Source organism: Vombatus ursinus, unplaced genomic scaffold (assembly GCF_900497805.2).
Source record: "Vombatus ursinus unplaced genomic scaffold, bare-nosed wombat genome assembly UNPS02014793.1, whole genome shotgun sequence".
Classification (NCBI taxonomy): domain Eukaryota; kingdom Metazoa; phylum Chordata; class Mammalia; order Diprotodontia; family Vombatidae; genus Vombatus; species Vombatus ursinus.
In genome coordinates, this window is record NW_020954571.1 from 15,845,406 (window position 1) to 15,865,828 (window position 20,423).

The 20,423-nt window shown below is 43.2% G+C and overlaps 1 protein-coding gene and 1 pseudogene across 1 annotated transcript in view; both read right to left on the reverse strand.

The window, feature by feature from the left end:
• Positions 1 to 350: 350 nt before the first annotated feature.
• LOC114048626 lies at positions 351 to 2,578 on the reverse strand (annotated as a pseudogene).
• A 9,939-nt stretch (positions 2,579 to 12,517) lies between these two features.
• Positions 12,518 to 20,423, reverse strand: part of CX3CL1 (C-X3-C motif chemokine ligand 1) — a 22,158-nt gene continuing 14,252 nt past the window's right edge. The window contains exon 3 of the mRNA XM_027869284.1: positions 12,518 to 15,196. Within this exon, the coding sequence (XP_027725085.1) occupies positions 14,152 to 15,196 (1,045 nt within the window). The 3' untranslated portion in view covers positions 12,518 to 14,151. The remainder of the gene's footprint in view (positions 15,197 to 20,423) is intronic.

The following is a 20,423-nucleotide window of genomic DNA, read 5'->3' on the forward strand; positions in this document are numbered from 1 at the left end:
CCTGTTCTCTAAACTGGAATGTGGAAAGTCATTGCTGAAGGCAGTGGGACTACCCAAGTCCAGAATTCAGATTTTCATCTCCCTATAAAATCTGTATCAAGTCTTTGACTACAAGCTTGGGAAGCCCAGATTTATCTGTTTGCAAAAACATACAAAATAACTAGAAATAGAACTGGTTTTGGTAACCTAAGGCCATCTGTACAAGCCTACCAGGGAGGGAACCTGAAGTAGATTTCTTTTTTTAAAAATATTACTGTGAAAAGGTATTTAATAGATTTTAAAACATCAGAAGTAATCCACTAAGATTAGATGAAAACCCCCCTAGCCCCTCACAAAGCCCTGATTCCCTTCTAGGGGACTTCTTCTAGTGAAGAGGAGATCAGGGAGATTGGGGAGGCTTCTCTTAGAAAAGCTTTACTGTGGTCCCCAATGTAGTCATAGAGGCTGTAGTCATATCGCAGCTCTTCACTGGCTTTGATGTCCGTCAAGGCAATGAAGATGAGATGAGGCATGTGTCAATGTCAGTGTCATGGAGTTTGGTTTGGCAATTATCACACTCACTGTGATCGATTGATCTCCTGAGAAAATTTGTTTCTCAAGTGGCATCCACACAGTAGGTTTTGCTCAGCTAAAATGTGAGCACTGAAAATAGTGTATGTAGCAGCCTGCGGAAGGATACTGAGCATAGAGAGCCTTGTGCTTCTTGGTGCCAGTGATCCTGAGGAGGTCCCAGTGACACACAAATCCCCCTCTTGTAAATTTTTGGTGGCAATCACTCCTCTGCCTTTGCCATCAGTGATACTGATCTTCATGCCTTCTTCCCTTCCACTTTCAATCAATTTGCCTAGTTTTTTCTTCTGACTGTAGTTCTGTTTTGCTTTTCTGGGGGTGACTTATCAGTGACTGTGATTCTATTGAGTTTTAACCTGAGCTTTTCTCCTCAAGGCCTGCTTGGTTTTGAGGGTGTTTCTAGGGGAAAGGGGTGCTCTGCTCTGGCAGCATCAGCTGCAGCGGGCAGAGCCACAGCTTTGGGGTTTCCTGCAGCTACGAATTTGTGGTTTGGAAAAACTCCAGAGACTCCCCACTTCAGTTCTTTGCATTTTTTGTTCTGATTTCATAGTGTTTGCAAGTGTGTTGCCATTAATTCTTTTCTTTTCTCCTTTCTCAACATTTGATGTCATGATGAGCAACAGAGTTTTCCTCCTGGAGTAGAGGACAAATTCTAGCAGATCTATGGGGGTTCATGTAGGAATCTATTTTGACTGACCATAAATATATTCCCTCTGTTGGTTCTGGGCCACACCGTGGGCCTTTTGTCCACACTCTCTGGGCTGGGGAGAGAGTTGCTGCTCCTCTCCTGGACCTCCCACTTCTTCCATCTCCTCCTTGTGGGCCTTGGACTTCTTCCTGACTTGGGAGGGGGCTGCTCGGGCTCAGGGCAGGGTGGGGCAGGCTGGGCATCTTCCAATGCAGCCCTGTTTAAAGGTCCTAGGAGCTGCTCCCCTCCCCCTTCCAGCTACAGGGTGAGAGCTAGAATAGGTCTTGGACTTAAGCCTGAGCTCAGGCCATGCCAGATCTCCCAGAGAGGCTGGCTCCAGGCATACCAGGGCTCAAAACAGGGCTAGACCAGCAGCACACCCAGAGAAGAATGAGGGCTTAGATAGGCCAGTGGTACCGTCACTGTTAACCTGCTGAGCCTTTCAGCTAGCTGTCTGGGAACAATTACTGTCTACTAGAATATTACCCAAAGCAAGTATGCAGCTATATTGCCTAGAAACAGGGTTTGGAGCTTGGAAAACCCAGCAGGGCAGTGATCAGATCATGCCCTTGATCTAACCACATAGGGTCTTAATATAATCAGGAGCTATAGGAGGAGTCAAATAAGACAGAGCATCTGGGAGTGACTTTTTAATTCTAACATGTGTCCTCTGACTCTATCTCCAAGAGCATCTTTCCCTTTGGGTTCCAAGGTTCTCCAAGGTGTTATTCGGTGTCTCTTTTCTCTGCCATCAACTCAAGACTCTACTAACTTTGTTACTGCTCCCCACCCTACTATTCATTAAATGGTCAGTGACTAGCACCCTACTGTACCCCAGTTCCATTTAATCACTTAAGATCAGAAAACTTTTTCAAATGGTTATTAACTTTGACAGTATATATCAAGAACAAAGTTTAAAAATTCACACACACACACACACACACACACACATACTTCTAGGGAATACTGTCTGTCTCTTACATTTCCCTTAAAATTAGGTTTAAAACTTAGCTCAGTCCCTATATTTCACTGGACCCACCAAGTTCATTTCCATAGATAGCATTGCTGCCAGATAATTACTAATTTCAGCTTTTGATGACATAGGTCCTACAGATTGTTCTTTTTTCCTCGAGGCATTGATGCTAGGCTGGAGCCAATACCCGTCTTGGATTAGAGAATCCAGTCCCAGCACCCACAATAAGGAGAACAAAATAATCCCTCTCCTGTTCCTCAATGAAAAGGCCAGAAGGATTATTTATTTGGGAGCCATTTGGACTCAAAGGCAGAAGGCTCTATGGCACTTCCTCTTACAGCATTCATGGTCTCTCACTGGAATCCATCACATCCCCAGAGTGTAGCTGAAGACAATGAGGCAAAGGGAATACCAAAGCTGACTCAGACCTTTTCAAAGATCCCAACAGTTTTGGGTACACAGTCAATAAATAAAGGTTCCTCCCATCTATAAGATTACCCAGAACCAGTTAGAAAATATCCACACATATTCTACAGTTCTCTTACATATCATCATGAGAGAAAAGAGATCCTACCAAATTCTTTCTATGATACAAATATTTCTTGGAGACCTAAACCAGGGAAAGTCAAAACAGAGAAAAGTACAAAAACTATAAACCAAAATCCCTAATAAACATTGATGCAAAAAGTTTTAGATATATTAGTGAAGAGGCTACAATAATATATCACAGATAGTATATATCATGACCAGATTAGATGTATACCAGGAATGATGGGCTGGTTCAACATAAGGAAGCTATGAATATAATTGAAGATATTATTAAGAAGAACAACAATAATCACATGGTTATACCAAAAGATGCAGAAAAAGTTTTAGACAAAATAAAACGCACATTTCTGTTAAAAGCATTAGAAAACAGCAGAATAAATGGACCTTTCTTTAAGATAATGAGTAATATCTATATAAACTAAGAGCCAGCACTACGGATGAGGGGACTAAACTAGCGGCCTTTCCAATATGATTGTGGACTACATAGGAATGTCCATTGTTACCCTTATTATTTGATGTGGTGCAAGAAATGCTGACAATAGCAACAGGACAAGAGAAAGAAATGAAGGGAACAAGCAGGGGCAACAAATGAATAAAATGATCACTGTTTGAGGATGATGATGGTGTACTTAGAAAGCCCTAAAGGTTCAATTAAAAAGTTAATGAAAACAATAACTTTAGTGAAATTTCAGGCTATCAAGCAAATCCACATAAATCATCAGCATTTATATATATTATCAACAAAACTCAGCAGGAAGAAATAAAAGGAGAAATTCCATTTATAGTTAGCAGAAGAAGCAGCAGTATTTTGGAAGAGACTGGAGATAAAAGAGGAAATGCTAATGAAGACAATCTGCTTGCTGCTACTGTGCATTTTCATACTTCTTTTTTTTTTCATTTATAAAAAAGCCATCCCTGGTAGCTCTGCCTTGTTTGCGCTTTTACCATAGTTAGACTCTGTAAAACACGCTGTGGAAGGAGCACTAGATCTGGAATTGGATCCTGACTCTGCTAGTTGTATGAGTTTGGGTAAGACACTGTCCCTCTCTGGGCCTCAATTTCCCCATCTGTTGAATGAAGGGGTTGGCCTAGATGACCTTTCAGGTCCCTTTAAGCTCTTACTCTCAGTGAATCTGTGATTCCATGTGTTTTTTTTATGTATGTTTATTCAGCTTAGGACTCAGGCTCAAAATACTGACTGTGGATTTACTATGCCATCGGGCAATTTATTTCAATTCTCTGAGCCTTCTGGCTCTAAAGGTATGAATCTTGAGGATGAAAACTCTTATATTTTACTTCCTTTGTATCCTCCCTATCCCTCTGGTCCCATAGCACCCAGGATTCGGTTCTGCATGCTGGTGGAGTCTAATAAATACTTTCTGAAGGACTGAAAAAAAAAAAAAGACCTGGCCTACAAGGAGGAAGTGGGTACCTGGGAAGATAGGAAGGCCTGGGGCTACACTGTACAGGAATTCAGATCCATCTCTGTGCCAATCAAACATTGGTAAGGAGGGGGAGAGGGAAGATCATGGGAAGGCAGTTGGAGGGTGCTCAGTGGAGAGAGTTGTATATCTCACCCATCCCCAGCTCCAGGTTCACATCCTGACAACCTCATGGGAGTCCTAAGTGCCCAGTGTGCACCTGGAACATGGACATCCCACTGCATCCAAAGGTTTGCTTAACTGGATCCCTGAGAAGCTCTGGCGCCTAGCTTCTCCTGCATGGTGTGAGAATGTCAAGGCTCGAAGGGCCCCTACAGTTCACATCCTGTCCTGTCTTATCCCAGTCACTTGCCATGAAACAAAACTGATGATAACATGCTCTGAGGGTCTCAATTTCCTTTTCTGTAAAGTGAGGAAGTTAGACTAAATGACCAATGAGGGCCTTTCCAGTCCCTATATTCTATGGTTCTATGTTTAAAGCCCTTCCAGCCTCTCCATTTCAGATGCTACAACAATTATACTAAGTGTTTCCCGCTTGGGTTAGACAAGTTATTCCTCACAACATCATTGGGAGATCCAGTGGGGGCAACAATAACTATATCACATCCACTTTCCTAGGAAAGAAAATTAAGATACAAGAGTAATAAAGTGCTTTGCCTAAGGCAGGGAATCTTAACCTCTTTTGAGTCATGGACTCCTTGGACAGTCTGGTGAAGGCTATAGACCCCTTCTCAGAATCACATTTTTAAATGCATAAAATAAAATATATAGGATTACCAAGGAAACCGAGTATATTGAAATATTATCATCAAAATATTTTTTAAAGCAAGAACCATTAGCCTAGGGGCAGCTAGGTGGCACAACGGATAGAGTATCGGCCCTGAAGTGAGGAGGACCTGAGTTCAAATCCGGCCTCAGACACTTGACACTTAATAGCTGTGTGACACCCCCCTACCCCCCACCCCCGCCTCCCACAAGTCACTTAACTCCATTGTCTAGCCGTAACAAAACAAAACCAACCAACAAACAAACAAAAAAAAAACATTGGCCTAAGGTTACACAGAGAGTTGGTGATAGGACAGGGACTCCCGACTAAATTAAGGGCTCATGCCATCATACCACGGAGCATTCAAATACAATAGGTACATAGTAGTTCTGAGTGAGTAGGACATGTCTGTAATCTGCACATTTCACTGCATCTAAAGGTTTGTGTAGTTGGCTCCCTGAAGACTGCTGGCAGCTTGATGTTTTGTGAATACAGACTGAAGCACACTATTTCTCTCTCTCTCTCTCTCTCTCTCTCTCTCTCTCTCTCTCCTTCCCTCTCTCTCTCTTTCTTTCTTTTCTTTTTTTTCTTTCTTCAAGTCTTCTTGCACAAAATAACTAATATGGAAATGTTTTACATGATTACACAATGTATAACCTATGTCAGATTGCTTACAGTCTCAGGGAGAGGGGAAGAGAGGGAGGAGGAACAGAATTTGGAACTCAAAACTTTAAAAAAACCCCAAAAGTTAAAAATTATTTTTACATATAATTGGCAAAAAATAAAATATTATTGAAAAAAAAAAAAGACTGCTGGCAGCTTGGTCCTTGGCTGCATTGAGAGACATAGCATCCAAAACATGGGAGCTAAGAGTTCAATTGTACTCTGCCCCTGCCAGAACACCTCTGGAATCCTGCATTTGACTCATTCAAATTTCAGCTCTGATATTTACTAGCTTTTAGACCCTGGACAAGTCACCTAAGCTCTCTGTTTCTCAGTTCTTTCATCTCTGAAATGAGAAGATTATACTCAATGGTCTCTAAAATCCCTTCCAGCTCCATATCTAAGATCCTGTGATACTCTAAATTCTGAGTGCCACATCTTTAGAAGGATATTGACAAATTTAAGAGCACCCAGAGGAAGGCAACCAGTATAGTGATGGATATAGATTATGTCATAAAAGAATGCTTCATCTAAGAGATTTAGGAGTGACATGCTATCTGTCTTCAAAAATTTGATGTACCATCATGAAAAAGGAAGATTAGATTTGCTCTGTTTGGCCCAAAAGGTCAGAAGTAGAAGAAATGGGTAAAAGTTGCCAAGAGATAAATTTAGGCTTAATGGCACGAAATACTTCCAAACAATTAAAGCTTTCCAAAAGTGGAATAGGTTGCATTAGGAAATCGTGGGTTCCCACTCAGCAGAAGACTTTAGATGAAGACTAGATTACTACTTAAGTATGTTGTAAAAGGCATTTTTGTTCAGGTGTGTGTTGGGCTCTGTGGCCTCTGGGGTCGTTTCCAGTTCTAAGTTTCTCTATGATTTTGTAGAGAAGTAGCCTTGAGTGTCATAGATTCAGAAGAATAGGTCTGAGGGATGGGGAAATGAGAATGAGCCCCATCAGCCACATAGGAAGCAGCTAGAATGTGTCAAAGGAGACTTTCCAAGAAAGGGGGCAAGTAGAATTACCCCTAATTCTGTGACTGAGAACATCCATGAGAACCTTTGGGCTTGCAGGGTCTATCTGGTGTGTGGGTGGAGGGTGGGAAAGAGAGATATTTTACTGGGGCTGGAATGAGAAACAAGCAACAGAACCAGTCCCTTTGTTCTGGGATGTTGCACAACTGGAAGTGATTTAGGAGGCAGATTCTAGGGACAGAGGCCATGGCTTGAGGTGGGGGAATTCTGTCTTTCTGTGTGGGGACCAGGGACATTGGGTGGGTAAGGGAAGCTGTTTATGTAGGGAATTCTGAACTCCAGGGAGAGTTTGAAGAACAAATTATCTGTTCCTTTTTATTTTTTTTTCCCAAGACAATCAGGATTAAATGACTTGCCCAGAGTCACACAACTAGTAAATGTTAAGTGTCTGAGGCTGTATTTGAACTCAGGTCCTCCTGACTCCAGGGCCAGTGCTCTATTCACTTCACCAACTAGCTGCTTCCCCCCCCCCCCTTTTAATATCTTTTCATTCTTGAACAGGAAATCAGCTGCCTTCAGTGTCCCATTGTGATATGAGGCAGAACAGATAGCAGTGTTGTCTTTATGTGGGTGATAGAATGGGAAAGGGAGCAGTGTCAGCTCTGTGCTGACAGAATTTCTAGTCTTGGAACTTAATCTTTTCCCTTACTCTTTCTGATTTTTCTCTCTAACCTAGCTATTCTCACCTGATAGGGCACTAACCAGTCCTTCCCAGTCAATAATCCTTTTAACTGCCCTTTCATTGTGGCCCTCATTGTCTGCACCTGGCCCCACCCCAGGCTATTTTCTCACTTAATCACATCTAGGACCCTTCTCTGTTACCTCCAGGTCACCCAGGCTATTGGCCACTCCTTGATCACACCTAGATCTTCCCACTGTCTTTCTGTATATGTGTCCTTCTTTCCCCCATTAAATTTCTCAGATTCTTAAAATCTCACCCGCTTCTATTGGCGAAACAATAAACCCTGTCTCTGATTGAAAGAAGGCTTGAGTAGAATTCTTTCCAGGCATGACCCGAGTCTCTTGTCCTTGAATTTCAGGGTTCCCAACACCTCTAGACCACAGCAAACCCACTGAATACTGCTTTCCTTCAGCCTTCACTATTCACACTTCTTGCCCTCCCAAAGAAATCACTTTTTTCTATATCATCTCATCCTGTTCTTCTGATGCCAAACCATCCCATCCTATCTTTTCTTATTCCATTCTACTTTATCCCTTTTCATTCAGTACCATCCCAATCCCTTTTCTTCCTCAGGATGTAGTATGCAGTATTATAGTGGAAAGAACACTGAGGGTTAAGTCAAAGGACCCAGGTTCAACTCTTACCACTATCATTTACTACTTGTATGCCTTTGGGCAAGTGTTTTCACTGCTCTGAGATTTAGTTTCCTCATCTGTAAAATGAGGGATTTGAAACAGATGATCTCTGCAGTCACTTACAACTCTTAATCTATAATATTTCTCATTGTTATCACTTCCCAGACCTGATCACAGATCATAGCACCCTGGGAAGGGATCAGATGTTCCCTTAAAGTATGGTATAATGGAAAAATTCCTTTGTCTTCTTGTCAGAAGACCTGGATTTTGGACATAACTGCACCATTAACTAAGCATGTGAAAAAGTGTTTTCCCCACCCTGGACCTCAGTTTCCTCACCTGGAAAATAGGAATTGTAATCTCTGCCCTGCTTAATTACCTAAACACAAATCATGGCACACAAAGTCCCAGTGGCTACTGGGATAATCAGTCAACAAAAATCATAGGATGTATTAGCTTATTTATTTGCTTGTCTGTTGAACTGATCACTACCACCTCCAAATCATTTGATATTGGGGTGTCTAACATAGTTAGATAATGCCCTTGTTAATTCAGAGCCCTTTAATTGAGAATTCTCAGTAATCTAGTGAAGAAGTGAGCTGAATTTGACCTTTCTGCTTTCTATGGAGAAAGCAAATCACAGCATGGAGCCATCCAGATAAGGGTGACCTAGATGGTGACAGCTTCAAAGCCATGCCATCCAGGGATTGGCTGAAGGAGCTGAGAGTGTTTACAATGGAGAAGAGAAGATTTAGGGATGACATGTGACTTATTATCTGCCACTTGTCTTAAAAATCCTAGTAATGTTAGAATTCTAGTAAAGTTCTGGCATCCCTACTGTTCAGATATTTGCTCTCCCTTAGGTAGAGCTGAACCACACCCTAAGTCCCCACCCTGAGATCTTACCTTGTAAAGGAACCTAGCTTGAACTGGACCTTGCTTCTAATGTCCTTGCCCTCTTCCGTTGGGATTCATGGCACGAAGGGCAAAACAGCCAGAATGGAGTGGTTTTCCTTGCTGAGATTGCCAAGATCGGCTGGCATCTCATGGCCAGGCCTTGCTGCTTAATGAGACCCCCTCCACCTTTTCTCCTAAAAGTACAAGAACCTTTCCTTCCACTTTCCTGGTGGGAAAGGGGGGGGGGGGCAGGTTTGCTACCCTGTTATCTCGATTACACTTGTTTTATTCCTCCACTTATGAATTTGGTTTATTTAAGGACTTGATACATGATAGCTGGCCTCAAGCATATGAAGGGCTATAATTAGACTCCTTCTGGTTGGCCCTAGAGGACAGAAGTAGGAGAAATGAGTGGAATTTATGGGGAAGCCAATTTGGGTTTGATATAAGGAAAAACTTCCTAAAAATTAGACTAGGTTCTAGGCCTGAGATTCATTGGTTTGGGGAGATTCTGTATGAGGAAAGTCCCTCTACCATAGGATAGTACGTTCTCTCCAGAATTTATAGTCTTGGAGTTGCCAAGAGCAGAGTTGTCCAACTCACATGTCTCACAAACCTCCCTGGTGTACAGAACCAGATTAAGATGTAATTAGGAAATGATTAACAAAGTAAATACAAATATAATACAACACAAGTAATGTTACTTTGTGGTTTTCTAAGTCAGTGTACATTCTGGGGAAATCTATTTGACATCATTGTCCTTGAGTATTAAGAAATGAGGCAATCTGTCCTACAGCCTGTGTATGTCAGAGACAGAAGCAGAATTCATGTCTTCTCCTAGCTAAGGTCAGTTCTCTATCAACTATGCCACATTGCCTCCCGTAACACTTAACTTTATCTTAGTCTTCAAGCAAAGACTAGATAATCACTTGTTGGGAATGTCATAAAATGGACTCTTGGATGGGTATTGGATTAGATGTTCTCTGAGATCCTTTCCAATGCTATGAATTGTATAAACAACAGTACAGGGGAAATGTTTATCCTACTTTAAAGGAAAAATTTTGAAGCACTTTAGCAGTTTGCCTTTGCATAACAACAATGTGCTACTGTCAAATGAGACTTACCTGCTTAAGGAGGCAACACTACTTGCTTATATTTCTCTCCGTTAATGTTAACATGGCCTTGGACTTTCTGGATGTCTTGGACTCAGATTTTTTTTGCAAATGTTCTTTAATTCAGATTTCTCATTGATTCACACAGCCTCCTGCCAACTAGCTGAGATTGGTGAGGTTTCACTGGAAGGAGTTAAAAAGGCCTGCTGCCTTTCTGCTCTGGACACTGAAGGCTGGTACAGCCTGCCAGGGTTAGATCCTGCCAAGATGGGTTTGCATGACTCGGTTGCTCTTTTCATGAGTCTCTGCAGCTGTGTGTCATTATTTATCTGGGAAATCATGAGACTGAAAACCCACTTTGTTGAAGGAAGGAAAGGAGTCTCTGTTCTAAAAGTACATCGCTTGGCCAGTTTTGGAAAGACCAAGTAGAGAGGGTTTGCGCGTGGCTTATATAATTCAGTCCAAGCTAGAAATTCCCTTTAATTGTGTCTGCCTCAATTTATGAATAGTTTCTCTGGACTCTACCTTCTGGGAATGTACAGACAAGTGGGGGATAGGATATTCATTGTTGTAGCTACTGCCCAAATAGTCCCTACAAGCCTTGGAGAGGAGGAAGCTGATAAGAGACACAAACCAGGAAATGACAGCCTCAGGGGTCAGGCAGGAAGTTACAAATGGAATGAATGCCTGTTAGAGTTGCAAGTGAGCTAAGAAAACTTTACCAGGTCCTGCTTTTCTACACAGCACCCATTTCATCTAAGTCCTCTAAAATCACTGGAGGGGCGTCACCTGCTGCTGCCTCACCTCAGGAACAGGAGGATTAATTGCTCTTGGGCCTCTGGTCTGTATCTAGTAGAGTATGCAAAAGTAATGGAAAGCAAGGCAGCCACTTCCCAGAGCTAGTCTCTGTTCCCAGCTTGGCATCTCTCTCCTTAATATGCAGGGAAGGGATTAAAAAAAATTAATTAGCAATTAGTAAAATCTGAAGGAGAAATTAAAACTGAATATTGCAAAATTATAATGGCCAAGCTTGATCTCAAAGAAGAGATATTAGAAGGCACCTCTGTCACCTTCTTTTCAGAGGTAGGGGAATATGGAGCTGGACCACTGCACATGTCAGACTTTTTCAATATGTTGGTTAGTTTGGCTGAACTAGCCTTTTTTCTCTATTATTATTATTATGTTTTATAAGGAATGACTCACTGAAAGGGGGAGAAGGATACAGTGGGAATCAAAATGGGTCTAAAAAACAAAATATAGCAATAAAAAATTTTTCAAGTGAAAGACCAGAGAGCAAGCTGGTTAGAGCTGGAAGGACCTTAGAGATCGCCTCTTCCATTTTTCAGAGACAGAAATGAAGATCCAGAGAGGAGAAGGGATGTTTGCTAGGTCAGATAGCAAGCTAAAAGCAGAGCCGAGGTAAGAAGGCAAGGTGGTAAGAGAGGTCTGTGGTCATTGTGAGAAGTCTTCTCCTTCACCCTGGATATCAGCATCTCCCTGTTCCTCTTCTCCTAAGCAGGGGTGTAGTGGGGTAGATTATTCCCTGGGACTTTTACAAAAAAAAAAAATCACATATATACCAACATTTCTTTCACAGGACTTTTAATGCTTCTTTTTCTTACTAAAATACAAAATGTTACAGACACTGGCAACGAGTGATGAGAGGAGAGGAGCCAATGCCTGTCAAGTGCCTCATCCCTCTGGAATGGACAGCATCTTTATCCACTGTCTGTTGGTCAGGGGTGGTTGTGTGTGAATGGTCCCCAGGGTGGGGATTAGCTGCCCTTGGAATCTCCTTCTTCTAGTACTCCCAACTCCCCTTCACCCCCTTACACAGCAGGAAAACTCACTTCCCAGGTCTCAGCATGCTTCCCACAAAGGTTCAGTTGCTTCCAGAGAATCTGTAGTAAATTCATTCAAAATGGCTTCTAATCCTCCTTTTCCATCCCCTTCCCCAAACAAGTCTGCCATCTTCCCTGCTTGCTTTTTCCCTGGAAGACTTTCTTTCATGAGGCTAAGACCAGGCAGATTAGCTAGTGTTGGTCAGTGGTCCCAGAACTATGGGGACCACTCCAAATCAAAGTTAAGACTTGCGTGTTTCATCTTCTAAGAACCAAATTGTGTTCCAAGTAGGGGAGCTTTGCCTCCAGCCTTAGGGTATGATGACAGCCTCTGAAGCCCAAGTAGGGGAGGGCCAAGGCCTTCTTTGAGGGCAAACACAGGGTAAGAGCTGCAGGCAAAGAGATTCAATGGAACTGATATTAGGGACTGCCATAAAAGAGGGCCATGGATCCACTCCCCACTTTTCAGACGGTGCAAACTGACCAGGACCGGGTCAGCTTAAGAAATGTATATATTAGGGGCAGGTAGGTGGCGCAGTGAATAGAGCACCGGCCCTGAAGTCAGGAGGACCTGAGTTCATATCCGGCCTCAGACCAAACACTTGACACTTACTAGCTGTGTGACCCTGGGCAAGTCACTTAACCCCAATTGACTAAAAAAAAAAAAAAAGAAAAGAAAAAAAGGAAATGTATATATTACATATATATATATGTGCGTGTATAAATTTAGACATCAGTCAGCTATTGTCTTGGAAAGCTGGCCTCCTGCCTACGACTTCCTCTACATCTGTCTGTCTTTCCCTACGTGGGCAAAGGATGTTCAGGGAAAAAATAAAAACAAAAAACCCATTTAGTTCAGACCTTTGCCCATCTAACTACATAACCACATACTTTTGGTTCTTCCAACAACCTAATTTTGGGAGAGGGATTAGGGATTTGGGGCACAATGATGATCAGAGAGGGGAGTTAGGTGGAGTCACTCTGACCTTGAGAGACAAATTAAAAGTGTGGATCCTTGATGGCCCTTTTCACCACTTTCATTAGGTCACTGGTCAGCTATCTTTCACCAATGAGTTGGGGCGGATCACTAATGAAATGTAACTTTGAGCTAGACCTATAATTCTCTGGGTTAATTAGGTAGTATCCACCAAAGGTATACCTGTTTCAGTCTAGCATCGCTGAAAGTTGGTGGGGTCCTTCCCTTCACTTCTTTCTCCTTCCCCAGGACATGATACCTTCCAGCCAGTGACCAAGTGGCAAATGTCAGACCTGTAAGTTTCTCTACTCTCCCCACATCATTGGTTTAAGAGGCTCAGAGGAAGCAGAAAGACTGCGAATATTGGAGTGTGAGGATGAGGGAGAAGGCTTCTGGGAGCTGTTGAATAGGCCAGGGGAGTGGGTGTCCTGTACTCTGATCACTGGGCTGTTTCCAAAATACTTGGAGGCCCTTTCAAATCAAGGATCAAGGACATGGGTTGCTGAAGCATCTGTTCATCTCTTTTCCATTTTGCAGAATCATAACCAAATTCTTCTTTTAGTAGAGAGAAGAGCCAGCCCCTAGGGCTAGCAGAGATTTCAATAACAGAGACCAAATAAAATAAAATAAAATAAAATCAACAACAAACAAAACCCCCCACAGACAACAACAAAAACCCCGACTCAACAAAAATCTTCTTTCCTTTCCTTTCCAACTATGTCCCACTGGCTTTTAGGAGGTCGATCCACCCTCAGGAAATACCACATTTGCCTCAAGCAAAAAAATGAGAACCCGGCTAGAGCATTTGGTTTCTGTACAGGTGACTGAGTTGAATAGCACCTCAGCTAGCCAGGGAGGTGGGGTGGGTGACATGGGAGACAGGTAGCCAAGGGAGTACAGAGAAATGATAAAATCTGAGAGCAAATCAGCCAACCCAAGGGCCCCAAGCTGGACCTGTGCGTGGCAGAGGGGGGGATGGGGAGAGAGAGGGAGGCATTCGATAAATAGTTATTCATCAGAGGAGAGAACCTGGTACAAGGGGAACCTCTGACCGACCAGCGGCATATGAGGGATTTTCCAGCTTCGGGGCACCTTCCAGGGCAGGGACATGCCTCCTACAATGGAACTGGGAACTGGGAGTGTCCCCCCGCCCCCAATTCCCTTTGGTGGTTTCCAGGGTAGCCCAGGCTCTTGCCTCAGGTTTGGGTTTTGGCAAGGCCACTGGCACTCCCAGCAAGGGCCACAGCAGCAATGGGGTGGCTGACTCAGTCAAAGATCGGCATCTGGACATAGACAGAAAAGGCTCACACAGGGACTCAGGTTCACACGGGGACTAGGACGTAAGAGTTACTCCCACAGCTCCTGGGTATATAATGGAGCCCTTCGACCACGTCTCCGGCCATTCTACGAAGGCAGCTCTGGAGGCTCTGATAGGCAAACATGGCTACCCCTAAGCAAAAGAGGAAACCCAGGAAGGCCAGTAGGCCAAAAGCCTGTCTTCGGGTTGCTGCCTGTGGGGAGTCCGGGATGGCTGTGATGTCGACTTCTAGCCTTTGGGGATCAGCCGTGGCATGGGGAAGCGCTTCCACCTTGGAAGGTAGGTTGGTTCTCCCAACCAACCCTGACCTGGGGCTTTCTGAGGAAGGGATAGAGGCAGGGGAGTGGCGTTCTGCTTTGTCTGTAGGCAAGCTGGAGAAGGGGTTTGTGACAGTGAAAACAGTGCTCATCTCCTCACTAATAATGGGATTTTCCAGGTGGTCCTTCAGCCTTCCCGAACCTTCCTCCCTAGGGTGAGAAATGGCAGGAGTCTCCTCAGACATCTTCTCCTTAGCCAAGGAGCCTGAATCAGAACTCTCAAGAGTTGGAGTCATGGTTGCAGATTCAGCCTTCATATTGAAAGTCTCAGTCCCCTGGGAGGCCAGCAGAGGATCTGGACTATCTCCGCCCACCATGGATGAGGTGGATCCCACCAGAAGAGGGTCAGGGAATGACACTGATGAACTAGCCATATTGGCTGGCAGTCCTGGGGAGGTCTCCAAGGCCACCTCTTCCTCTGGGAAGGCAGGGGTTGGACTTGGGCTAGGACTGATGGTTGTTAGGACAAGGGCACTGGTGGCTTCTGGAACCAGGACGGTAGCTGGAACTGTGTTTCCTCCACCACGGACCCGGGTAGTTGGAGGCCCATTCTCTCCTGTTAGTTTTTCAAATGTGCCAACATTCTCCTTTCCTGGGGCTTGTTTTTGGGCAGCAGCAGCAGCAGCGGCGGCGGCTGCAGCAGCGGAAGCATTGTTCAGAAACTGTATTGCGTCTTGGACCCATTTTTCATTTGGATCAGCACATAAGATTTTGTTCTTTATAGTAGTGAATCTGAAAGAGAAGAAGACAGTCAATGTCGACTCCCAGGATATCAGCATTTGGAGGAAGCTGCCTAGTTTAGAACACAGGTATCTCACATTCATTGCAAATTATGCAGCATGGCATAAAGAGAGAGTGCTAGACTTGGTGTCAGGAGATCTGGGTCCATCTCCTGGTTCTAATGCTCATTAAGGAGAGGTATCATGGTAGAGTGGAGAGAGAGAGGGCCAATCTTGGTTTAGTTCCTATCTTTGGCACAAAATGGCTCTGTGGTTCTGGGCAAATCACTCAACCCTGCAGGGCTCCAGCAAGACTAATTGTAGACAAATTTCTGATCTGCATTGGTTCAAGAAGTTGCCTCAACAGGACTTTCTTATATTAATGAAATCACAGGTCTTGTCCCAAAAAAAGGACTTGCTGGCTATGTGACACTGGGCAAATCACTTTCCCTCTCTGAACCCGTTTTCCTATCTGTAAAATAGAGTTAATAGCCACATTTATCTTGCAGGGTTGTTGGGAGGAAAACACTTGTAAATCTTAAAGGAATTATTATTATTATTTTTTATTATTGTAATCATTGTGTTGAGGTTTTTTATGAGGTCAAGGCTTTGACCTTATGGAGAGGCAGTTAGTTTTGACTCATGGGCACAGATGGTCCCTTTAACTTCTTCCAGCCATAATCATAAGTGCAGGTTCTTGGTCATAAGAAACCCCAAAGGAAAGTGTGTGGATGACTCGATGTAGCCTGTCCCCATTGCCTAAGCCCATCTCCAAGAACTGGTGGCTTTCCAGGGGCTCAGCTGTATCATATGCAGGTAGGGAGGTCAGCACATATGCAGAGAGATTGTGTGGGGAAGCCAACACAGTGGCTTAAGGCTTCAAAAGAAAGAAGGCCTTCAGGGAAAGGCTTCTCTGGACATACCAAAGTCCAGGATTCTGGGTTGAGTAATTCTATTTCCTTTATCTCCCCATGTCTGGGGGAAAAAATGAAGATAGCTGCTACTGTTCTTGCTGGGGGTAGTAACTAGTTCACTGTAAATAATAAACCTTGTGGAAAGGGTTCTGTGACACTTTCCTCCAGCTTCCAGGCAAGACTACACTCAGTTCTAAAAAAGAATTATCTGTCATTTCCTCAAACTCTGCAAAAGCCTTCTCATGGAAAGTCTTTCTATACATGGAGACTCTCTCTGTGCGTCTCCACCCTCTGCCTCTTTTTGTGTCTCTCTGTCTCTGTTTCTTTCTGTCTGTCTCTTTATCTGTGTGTGTCTCTCTATTCCTGTCTCTCTCTCTGTGTCTGTGTCTCTCTCTCCCCTTCATGTCAGTTACACTGAGAAACTGTGTGGTATGGTGGAATGAGTGCTGGATTTGAGTTAGGGAAGATTAGGGTTTGAATCTTACCTCTGATTTGTGACCACAGGCCCTCTCTGAAGGGGAAGGGGAAGAAACAAGCATTTATGAAGAACTTATTGTGAGGTAGGTGCTCCTATTATCCATATTTTACAATTGAGGAAACTGAGTCAGACAGAGTAGTTTAAGTGACTTGCCCAGGGTCATACAGCTACTAGGTGTCTGAGGCTGGATCTGCACTCAGGTCTTCCTGACTCTAAGCACTCTGTATACCATGGTGCCAACTAGCTACTTTCTGTACTCTGAACCTCAGTTCTCCCATCTATAAAATCAGGATAGAAATAGTAGCATTTCTTGTCTCACAGGGCTGTTAGGATGATCAAGGGAGAATTTAGAACTGAAAAGGACCTCTGAGGACTTGGTAGACCAACCTCTTTGTTTTACAATTGACAAAATCAAAGTCTTGGGGCAGCTAGGTGGAGCAGTGAGTAGAGCTCCAGCCTTGGAGTCAGGAGGACCTGAGTTCAAATCCAGCCTCAGATACTTGACACTTTGACACTTACTAGCTGTGTGACCCTGGGCAAGTCACTTACCCCCAATTGCCTTAAAAAAAAAAAAGAAAGAAAAAGGAAAGAAATCAAAGTCTAGAGAGGTTAAGGGTAAGAGACTTACCCCAGGTCACATAGGCAGTAAGAAACCAAGGTAAGATTGGAACCCGGGTCATAGGTATTATATCTAGAGCAGGATGAGGCCTCTGAGATCATCTAGCACAGGTGTCAAACTCACTACAAAACTCCACAGTGCTGCTTGAACAAGGTTAAAGTGTAATTCAGAAATGTTTAATAAAATAAATGAAAAATACCATACAGCATTGATAATGTTAATTTGTGGTTTTCTAAGTCCATATGCAACCAGCAAGGATCCATTTCTTTTTGACTTTGACACTACTGCCCTCATTTTTCAGACGAGGAAACTGAGGCACAGAGAGATTAGGTGATTTGCCTAAGTTCGATCAGGTAGTTTCCATTATAGATGGTATTTGAATTTGGTTCCCTTGAATCCAGAACCAGTGAGTACTCTTTCCACTGTACCTTCAAATGAGAAAATGAAGCATCTTATTACTACTACTGTGATCTATGCCCCTACAATGCCACTCTTCTTTTTCTTCCCAGAAGTAAAAAACATCTCAGTATTTTTAGTTTCCTCCTACCCAGGACATATTTCCCAATTTTTCTTTTGTAAAGACTCCTCTGAACCTGCATTTAAGAATTAAAAAAAAAAAAGATATTTAGCTTCTGGTATATTGCTCCAAACAATAATGCTAAGAGTCCTCCTTGGACAGGTGGTTCCTAATGTTAAGGGCTGTTAAGGGGTCCCCTGAACTTGTCTTTTTGAGTTACCATGTTTTCTAGAAACACTGGATCCAGAGCATACAGGAGGCCCTGAACGTGTCAAGGACAAAGCTCCCCCTGAACTGACATAATTTGTTGTTGCACCCTGAGTTGAACTCCATGTGTACTTGGGAAGACAGGCACTAGCCAGCCTGTGCCAGGCTGGTGATAATGCTTGTGCAGCTGGGGGTCCTTTACAGATGAGCAGGCCTATCTTCATAGTCTTCATAGTCTAGCAGTTCCCAAGGGAAAAGAATGAGTCTTTTGCCATCATCTTGTCCTCCCTGTGGGGAGTGGTCTTGGCTTTTTTCCTACCTTTGTTGCACCGTACCCCCTCCTGTGTCATGTCCCTTTCTGGTATCCCCTTCTCCCTTTGTCCTGCTATTATAAAAATGTAAATGTCTGTAAAGAGTGGGAACCCTGGGAACATGCCATGTTCATTTCTCTTGTAATAAACCTGATTTTCTGTTTTTTTTTTTATGGATTTCTTTTTTTTTTTTTCTTTTAGGCAATTGGGGTTAAGTGACTTGCCCAGGGTCACACAGCTAGTAAGTGTCAAGTGTTTGGTCTGAGGCTGGATTTGAACTCAGGTCCTCCTGACTTCAGGGCCGGTGCTCTATCCACTGTGCCACCTAGCTGCCCCATAAACCTGATTTTCACATAAATCTCGTGACATTGTGATTGCCTGTTGACACTAATATGACCAGAATAGGAATGAACCTGTGTGTGTATGTATGTGGGGCCCCAAGAAAAATGATTTAGCTGTCAAAGATGGGGGAGTCTACTCTGGTTCCTGAAAAAGGGGGTGTGAGCCCTGCTATCATCTCCAAGAGGATCTTGGCTGGGCTTGGACCTCATCTCGGACCTTAGACTCAGGATCACAAGTGTCTTTTGTTTCTCACAGGGCAGCAGGCACTCAACTAATAAAGAGACAACTACTTACTCCTCAGAGAAGCCTGAGTATCATTTTCTTTTATCTCCAAACACCTGGAGTGGCCATGTGAGACTTAATAAGGTATTCATTTTAACAAAAATTCAGTTAAAATAAAATAAGTATCCCATGAATCCCCAAAATACTTCATATAGTTTTTTTTTAAAACCTGCATTTGGTTTAAGAGGGACATTCTAAGTCTTATAGATGTTCTTAAACTGGGGGTATGTGAACTTCAAAAAAAATTTGATAACTATTTCAACATAATTGGCTTCCTTTGTAATCCTATATATGTTATTTAAAAGCATGATTGTAAGAAGGAGCCCATAGGCTTCACCAGACTGCCAAACGGGGCCATAACTCCCCAAAGTGTTAAGAACCCTTGCTCTAAGACTATATGTTGCATGTGGCTAATATGGAAATGTGTTTTGCATGACACATGTATAATTGAAATCAAATTGCTTACCTTCTCAAGGAGGGGGGAGGGGTGGGAGGGAAGGAGAGAATTTGGAACTCAACATTTTAAAAAAGATTGTTAAAAATGTTTTTCATATGTAATTGGGAAATAGCTAATGAAAGAAATAAAAAATAATAATAATAAAAGACTATGTGTTGCAGTGATGGTGCTGACTTGCAGTGGTAGAGGATGTAGTTTCCTTACCTGCGAGTACTATCTCAATTAAATCTAGTCTCTCTATCCCTAGCTTATATTTGATTTATGAACATAATAACCTGTTCTGTCTGGCTTTGGGCCCAGAATAAACTATCCTTATTCATTTTAGAGGAAGCACCAATGATAGGACATTTTCATTCGAACTATTAAATACTTACCTGAGATGTTAAAAAAAAAAAAGGGTAAGGGAGGTGGAAATCTAAAGTAACAAACAGCTGGAAGGCTTGGTCCCAGGAGGTTTGTTAGCATGCACCGTAAGCACGGATGAGCTGGAAATAGCTCTCGGCCCTGTGACTCAAGCCCCGTAGACTTTGGCACTGAGACTCCACTTGAGCACCCAGAGAACAGACTGTCTTGCTTTGCTATTTGTAACCATAGCACTTAGCCAGGTGCTTTGCACACAGTGAGCGCTTAGTAAACGCTCCTTTATTGATTCTGTCTTTTTCTAGCCTCTGGGGTTCTGCTGGTACATGTTCTCTTTCTTAAGAGTGACTTTGGAGGGGATAGCTAGTTGGCACAATGGATAGAGCACTGGCCGTGGAATCAGGAAGGACCTGAGTTCAAATGTGACCTCAGATACTTGCTAGCTGTGTGACCCTGGGCAAGTCACTTAACCCCCATTGCCTTAAGGAAAAAAAAAGAATGATTTTGGGAAATGTGGTGGAAGCAGGGGGAAGCAGTATTGTGGGGGTAGGGGGAGACACACAAAGATGTTTGTTTCTTCAAAGGTCAGTAGAGATCTTAACACTCACCTTTATGTAGATTGTCTAACTTCCCCTCAAATTCCTTTCTTTTTCCCAGGTCTGTAAGGCCTTTTCCCAGGCCTTACAGAAGTCTCCTCCAGTGAAAACAAGATGGAACATTTCTTGATAGAGAGGTGATAGATTCAAGGTGAAG